This window comes from Taurulus bubalis (assembly GCF_910589615.1).
Source record: "Taurulus bubalis genome assembly, chromosome: 17".
Taxonomy (NCBI): domain Eukaryota; kingdom Metazoa; phylum Chordata; class Actinopteri; order Perciformes; family Cottidae; genus Taurulus; species Taurulus bubalis.
This window is the reverse complement of record NC_136605.1, coordinates 23,215,396-23,222,930: the sequence shown is the minus strand read 5'-3', so window position 1 is coordinate 23,222,930 and position 7,535 is coordinate 23,215,396. Positions and strand designations below refer to the sequence as shown.

Sequence of the window (7,535 nt, the reverse complement as noted above, 5' to 3'; positions counted from 1 at the left end):
AGAGGACTGAGCATGGCTCTGAACCCACAAGAGGACTGAGCATGGCTCTGAACCCACAAGAGGACTGAGCATGGCTCTGAACCCACAAGAGGACTGAGCATGGCTCTGAACCCACAAGAGGACTGAGCATGGCTCTGAACCCACAAGAGGACTGACCTGTTGAGACGTCACTCCCAGCTGCTGCAGAGCGCAGCTGAACATGTCGGGCTCTGGGACCCTGTGGCCTGAGCGGCAGGACTGAAGGACCAGGTCAAAGTAGGCGCCCAGCAAGGAGAGGAGGCGGGCCGGACCGCCTCCAGCGGCGTCATCGAGCCAGTGATTGGCCAGGACAGCTGTCAGTATCCCTGATGGGATGGAGGGAGTTTAGAGGAGTGACGTCACCTAAAGCCTCCAGCCCGGCGTGTTGGCCGTCGCCATTTTGACTTTTTGCAACCACTGAACAGGAAGTGACCATATTTGGACTTGGAGCCCTTTAAGCCCCGCCTTAAAGCGTCCCCTGCTTTATGGTCTGTTTGACTCTAAATGACCATAATTTACTAAATGAACATCATGCTGTATTGAAGAAGACTTGAAACTTGAGACATAAACTCATGTTTACAATGTTTACTGAGGGAATACATCAAGAGAAGTAGAGTCATTTATATAGACTTCTATACAACCAGAGGAGTCTCCCCCTGGTGGCCAGGAGAGAGAATGCAGCTGCTGAACAGATCTACTGATGTACCACTTTGACGCAGCCGGGCAGCCGTCTTCAGCACGGCTGGCTGGACGTCCATCTTGAACTCCCTGAGCTCCTCCAGCAGGCGCCTCGCTGACCAATCGGACGGCAGAGTCACACCCTTGACCCGGGCCTCGTTCACACACTCCTCCTCGAAGGCCGGGATCATCTACACACACACGTTAAGCATGAAGGAGGCGGGAATACTCCGCCAGCATCAGTGGATCTAAATGACTCGTGACTTCACCTGAGAAAAGGTCACCTGGCCTCGCTCCGCCCGGCTCACGGCGCCGTCCTTCAGGGACGCCACTCCGGACAGGAAGCCGCTGGAAACGGAGACACACCAGCGTCCACTTTGAGAAGGACAGGAGCCTCAATGGAGACGCCACTATTGTTTTAAAATAGAGAATCTGCATCTAGAAACATGGTGGACGTTAGTCACAAGGACATTTAAATATTTAATATATATATATATATATTAAAGGATTCATGAAGAAAAAAAGCAATATATCAATAGATAATTCACATTTCAGACACCAAGTCTGCTCCTAAAAGAAACGTTTGTTTGTTTTGCTCAAATAAAACAGGAGATATGACGTCAGATAACCACATTCCTCAGATTAAAGGCTGCGAGGAGAAAGGTGTCTGACAGGTGATGGCAGTTGTATATTCTTAACTGTATTTCACGTTTTTGAACAGGTATAATAGCTGTCAGGGCAGACACGCCCCTAACCTGTTCCTAAGACACGCCCCTAACCTGTTCCTAAGACACGCCCCTAACCTGTTCCTAAGACACGCCCCTAACCTGTTCCTAAGACACGCCCCTAACCTGTTCCTAAGACACGCCCCTAACCTGTTCCTACAACACGCCCCTAACCTGTTCCTAAGACACGCCCCTAACCTGTTCCTAAGACACGCCCCTAACCTGTTCCTAAGACACTCCCCTAACCTGTTCCTGAGACACGCCCCTAACCTGTTGCTAAGACACGCCCCTAACCTGTTGCTTCGACACTCCCTTAACCTGTTCCTAAGACACGCCCCTAACCTGTTGCTAAGACACGCCCCTAACCTGTTGCTAAGACACGCCCCTAACCTGTTGCTAAGACACGCCCCTAACCTGTTAGTATTTCATGACACTTCTGGGTGATATAGTTCAGCTTTAAAAGTGCCTCTCTCTCATTTTATGTGTCCATCCAGGGTTAGAGCCAAATGTTATTACACAGACACACACACACACACACACACACACACACACACACACACAGACACAGACACACACACACACACTGACACACACACAGAGACACAGACACACACAGACACACACACACACACACAGAGACACACACACACACACACACACACACTGACACACACACAGAGACACAGACACACACAGACACACACACACACACACAGAGACACACACAGACACACACACACACACACACACTGACACACACACAGAGACACAGACACACACAGACACACACACACACAGAGACACACACACACACACACACACTGACACACACACAGAGACACAGACACACACAGACACACACACACACAGAGACACACACAGACACACACACACACAGACACACACACACAGACAGAGACACACACACACACACAGAGACACACACACAGAGACACACACACACAGAGACACACACACACTGACACACACACAGAGACACACACACACACACAGACACACACGCACACACGCACGCACACACACACACACACAGCTGAACTTTATGTCTGTTTTTCCAGTGAATGTTGCGCAACCGTCGCCTCTCTTCCTACCGCGGCAGCGCGTGCAGCTCCTCCAGCGCAGGAAGCAGCGCGTGAAGCCCGCGCGAGACCGCGACGCCCCACAGGTTCACCAGCACGGCCTTCTTCTTCTCTGTCTTCTTCTCCGACATCTTCTCCGACTTCTTTCTGACTTCTTCTCTGACTTCTTCTCTGACTTCTTCTCCGGCAGCTGGGGACCTGGAGGACTTCTCCGTGCCCTCTGAACAGACTCGTTAGTTCCGCCCACAGTGCTGACCCAGTGGACCCAGTAGGGACACCTCCTCTGGTGGAGACGCGCACGTACACGCCCATACGTGCGCGTCCTCAAACAGATAGAAGCTATTGTTTCAGCAGCCAATAAAACACTAACTTTATATAATCCAGCTGTAGGGACTAGCCGTGGCCACTAGAGGGCGCGAAACCTCACAGCATTTCAGTGTAGTTACACGTTCTGAACCACCAGAGGGCAGCGTGGTGATAAACGCCGCCATGGAAACCAACAGAACAACCATAAAGTTAGAATCTGACACAACTCAGGTGAAGACATTCAAAAAAAAAGGTTTCAGAATAAGCAAAAAATAATATTTGTGTTCATCTTCTCTTGGATATAGGAAGTTATATAAAGCGTAAAAGATAAGCGAATAAGAGAATATGGTACAAATACTGTACATTGAAATGAAGATTTGATCATTCTTCATTATTGTATTCTTTATCAATACATGTGCTGTTTATTAATCACATACTGAAACATTAGATGTAATATCGCTGTGGTGAGAGATTGTGCTTGTATATTATAACATGATGAGGAGTCAAACACATACGGCATCTCCAGCATCGCTCAAACGTTCTCCTCCCAGTAGACTTGACTGCTTTAAAGATGCTGCACATGAAGAGCTGGTCTCAGGTCACAACATCTTACAACGTCTGCTTTTAGTTTGATAACTCATAACTGACTTTTCATCCCTGTTTTTTTCACTTAAATGTATACAAAATGCGTTGATAGATGCAGGTCTGTAAGTGAAATTATTATTGTCTGCAGCCGCGTCACGTGAACAGCTGGAGGGTTTCCATCTGGACCCGGCTGTAGGGGAACACCTGGCTGACGGCTCCGGTGGTCACCTGATGCACGATGCCGGCCGCGTCTGCCAAAACAAAGACAGCTCAGTGGAGTCCAAGCGGCCGAGTCTTCGCAGAAAGACCCTCTCTTACCGAGCAGCCGCTTGAAGCCGGCGTACGTCTCCGGGTTCCTGATGGTGGAGCAGATGAAGACCTCTGGAGACGAGCACCTCAGGATCCTGGACAGCATCTCCACCAGACCCTCCACCACGACCGGGTCGTAGACCACGTCTGCACCAGAGGAGGAAACATCTGAAGCTTTCTACGGGGATCTGGTCCTGGACCGCCTCAGTGTAGTCCTGGTCCTCTATGGTCCTCATGTAGTCCTGGTCCTCTATAGTCCTCATGTAGTCCTGGTCCTCTATAGTCCTCATGTAGTCCTGGTCCTCTATAGTCCTCATGTAGTCCTGGTCCTCTGTAGACCTCATGTAGTCCTGGTCCTCTGTAGACCTCATGTAGTCCTGGTCCTCTATAGTCCTCATGTAGTCCTGGTCCTCTATAGTCCTCATGTAGTCCTGGTCCTCTATAGTCCTCATGTAGTCCTGGTCCTCTAGACCTCATGTAGTCCTGGTCCTCTATAGTCCTCATGTAGTCCTGGTCCTATAGACCTCATGTAGTCCTGGTCCTCTAGACCTCATGTAGTCCTGGTCCTCTGTAGACCTCATGTAGTCCTGGTCCTCTATAGTCCTCATGTAGTCCTGGTCCTCTGTAGACCTCATGTAGTCCTGGTCCTCTATAGTCCTCATGTAGTCCTGGTCCTCTATAGACCTCATGTAGTCCTGGTCCTCTGTAGACCTCAGTCTAGTCCTGGTCCTCTGTAGACCTCATGTAGTCCTGGTCCTCTGTAGACCTCAGTCTAGTCCTGGTCCTCTGTAGACCTCAGTGTAGTCCTGGTCCTCTGTAGACCTCATGTAGTCCTGGTCCTCTGTAGACCTCAGTGTAGTCCTGGTCCTCTATAGACCTCAGTGTAGTCCTGGTCCTCTGTAGACCTCAGTCTAGTCCTGGTCCTCTGTAGACCTCAGTCTAGTCCTGGTCCTCTGTAGACCTCAGTCTAGTCCTGGTCCTCTATAGACCTCAGTGTAGTCCTGGTCCTCTGTAGACCTCAGTCTAGTCCTGGTCCTCTATAGACCTCATGTAGTCCTGGTCCTCTATAGACCTCAGTGTAGTCCTGGTCATCTGTAGACCTCAGTGTAGTCCTGGTCCTCTGTAGACCTCAGTGTAGTCCTGGTCCTCTATAGACCTCAGTCTAATCCTGGTCCTCTAGAGACCTCAGTCTAGTCCTGGTCCTCTATAGACCTCAGTGTAGTCCTGGTCCTCTAGACCTCAGTGTAGTCCTGGTCCTCTATAGACCTCAGTCTAGTCCTGGTCCTCTATAGACCTCAGTCTAGTCCTGGTCCTCTATAGACCTCAGTCTAGTCCTGGTCCTCTAGACCTCAGTCTAGTCCTGGTCCTTTATAGACCTCATGTAGTCCTGGTCCTCTGTAGACCTCAGTGTAGTCCTGGTCCTCTATAGACCTCAGTCTAGTCCTGGTCCTCTAGACCTCAGTCTAGTCCTGGTCCTCTAGACCTCAGTCTAGTCCTGGTCCTCTAGACCTCTGACCTGCAGCGATCACGGTGTCGGCTCCGATCCGGGTGATCTGCTCCTCCGTGGCCGTGGTCCAGTCCATCTCCTCCACGGCGACGGCGCCGGACGGCAGCTCGCTCAGCCCGTTCCGCCGCACGTTGTCTCTCAGCGTCTGCAGCACCCGCGGGTGCCCATCGCTGAAGACGTATCTGCTCGGGCGGCAGGAGCGACAGATGGCGATGCCGGTCAGACCCGCGCCGCTGCCCAGCTCCAGCACCGTCCTGTGGGGAGGCGGGACGGGGATGCGGTCATTCTGTCGGGGCGGCGCTCCTCACGCGGGTTCTGGGCCGTACCTGCCGGTGAAGGTCTGCCGGCGGTCCAGGGCCCACTCGGCCAGGTAGAGAGCGGCCTTCCACGTCACCAGGCCGGTGGTCCCCTCTGAGACCAGAGCCACGCGCTCCAGCAGGCTGACCGCCTCTCCGCCGGGCTGCAGGGCAGACACCTCGTGTAACAACAACAACAACAACAACAACAGCTGTACTCATGCAGCACCGGTGTGGTCCGGTACCAGCAGGTAGCTCTTGAAGCACTCGGTCGGGTCTCCGGCGCCGACCACCTCGGCCAGAGCGTCGTACAGAGCGTCCAGGGGGTCGCAGCCCGCCGCCTCCTGCTGAGAGACACGGGCGTTACTTTAACCGCTTAACATGTTTTACATTATTAAGATATTTAATGAAAAGTCATATTGTTAGTTCATAAATAACTGACTGAGGAATTTTCTTTAAAAAGAGTTTTTCTGGAAATCAACAACTGGTTTTAAACTAAACTAATTAGAATATCAATCTTAGAACTTTTTCTTCCTATAATTATTAAATAACGGTGATATAACTTAGACACCAACCCGTGTGATGAGCTCGGAGAGGAACAGCTTCCGGTATCGAACCGCCGGGGGAAACTCCCGGCACAGAGAGTGGAGACACGTCTGAAGACACAGGATATGCATATTGATTATTGTTGTGACGCATCATTGTTCTCTGATCAGTTTGTGAGACACTCACCTGCTGCAGGATGTCTGAGATCAGATCTGAAGATGTGTTGCGTTCAAGATCTTTTTCTAAAAACTGAAATGTAGAAATTGTCAGTTAGAAATGACGAAGCTGCTTACAGTCATTAAAAAATGTGTAATTGCTAAAATGCTTATTCATGAAGTCAGAAATCTTAATGTTTTTCTCAGAATGGATTTAATTTCACAATTTGGATTTTTCGACCTTTTATCAACATTTTGACCGAAATAATACAATCATAACTTTAGTTTCTTCCTTTATCTACTATTGAACAGAACACCAATAAAGAGATATCGATCATATACATATTAATCAATTGTGATGAATATATATATATATATATATATATATATATATATATATATATATATATAGTTTTCCTAGATATAATACATCTTTTATTAATGCACATTATTTTAAAGTGTGCGCGTGATAAATAAAACCACTGAATGTTAGACATTTAAATAAATCATCGTTAAACAGCAGGTTTGTTCAGTTTATTTAGCAGATAAATGTATAGAGGCGAGTCCGCTGATGTGTGACGTCATATGAAGCCGCCTGAGAGGAAACCACGAAGACACACACACACGTGAATGAGGTCTGGTCTGACGTCACACAGAGCGGTTCCGCTGCTCCCGGTGAAACTCACGGTCCACGGAAACGAAACCAGACGACTCATCGCGAAGAAAGACACCCGGAAGTCCCGTAAAACATCCTTTCTCTCCTCGAGGCTTCTGCTGTCCGAGGTTTGGCTCTGCTCCGAACGCTCCATGCTCAACGTGTCGGTGTTTACTTCCGGGTTACCCACAAGGCACCGCGACGGGTTCTCGCTCGACCTCCACTACTTTGTAGTTTTTTTTAAATTTAAATTAGTATATTTTATAAATACTGTATAATTAACAACTTTGCATTTGTAAAAAAAAAAAAAAGAAAAAAAGTATGAAATAAAAATGATAACTATATATATATATATATATATATATATATATATATATATATATACTCACCTAAAGGATTATTAGGAACACCAAACTAAAACTGTGTTTGACCCCCTTTCGCCTTCAGAACTGCTTTAATTCTACGTGGCATTGATTCAACAAGGTGCTGAAAGCATTCTTTAGAAATGTTGGCCCATATTGATCGGATAGCATCTTGCAGTTGATGGAGATTTGTGGGATGCACATCCAGGGCACGAAGCTCCCGTTCCACCACATCCCAAAGATGCTCTATTGGGTTGAGATCTGGTGACTGTGACATGTTAGTACAGTGAACT

The 7,535-nt window shown here is 48.6% G+C and overlaps 2 protein-coding genes across 5 annotated transcripts in view; both read right to left on the bottom strand.

Moving 5' to 3' along the window:
- ephx2 (epoxide hydrolase 2, cytoplasmic) overlaps nucleotides 1-2,765 on the bottom strand; it is a 13,554-nt gene extending 10,789 nt beyond the window's left edge. For 3 of the 4 annotated variants that reach the window (XR_013771186.1, XM_079233081.1, XM_079233082.1), the window contains exons 1-4: nucleotides 2,534-2,765; nucleotides 966-1,044; nucleotides 725-887; nucleotides 157-344 (exon numbers count right to left, since the gene is read on the bottom strand). Coding sequence is in view for 3 of the 4 variants with exons in the window: in XM_079233081.1 (XP_079089207.1) it covers nucleotides 157-344; nucleotides 725-887; nucleotides 966-1,044; nucleotides 2,534-2,652 (549 nt within the window). In the remaining variant the exon portion in view is untranslated. Of the gene's footprint in view, nucleotides 1-156; nucleotides 345-724; nucleotides 888-965; nucleotides 1,135-2,533 lie in introns of all 4 variants that reach the window. The other variant, XM_079233083.1, reaches the window with a different exon arrangement.
- Nucleotides 2,766-3,251: 486 nt separating this feature from the next.
- Nucleotides 3,252-6,967, bottom strand: eef2kmt (eukaryotic elongation factor 2 lysine methyltransferase). The gene is made up of 8 exons (XM_079233674.1): nucleotides 6,912-6,967; nucleotides 6,257-6,319; nucleotides 6,100-6,180; nucleotides 5,770-5,871; nucleotides 5,555-5,688; nucleotides 5,238-5,482; nucleotides 3,731-3,868; nucleotides 3,252-3,663 (listed from the first exon to the last, which is right to left on the bottom strand). The coding sequence occupies exons 1-8, from the start codon at nucleotides 6,939-6,941 to the stop codon at nucleotides 3,566-3,568; spliced, it is 891 nt and encodes a 296-aa protein (XP_079089800.1). The 5' UTR covers nucleotides 6,942-6,967; the 3' UTR covers nucleotides 3,252-3,565.
- Nucleotides 6,968-7,535: the final 568 nt, after the last annotated feature.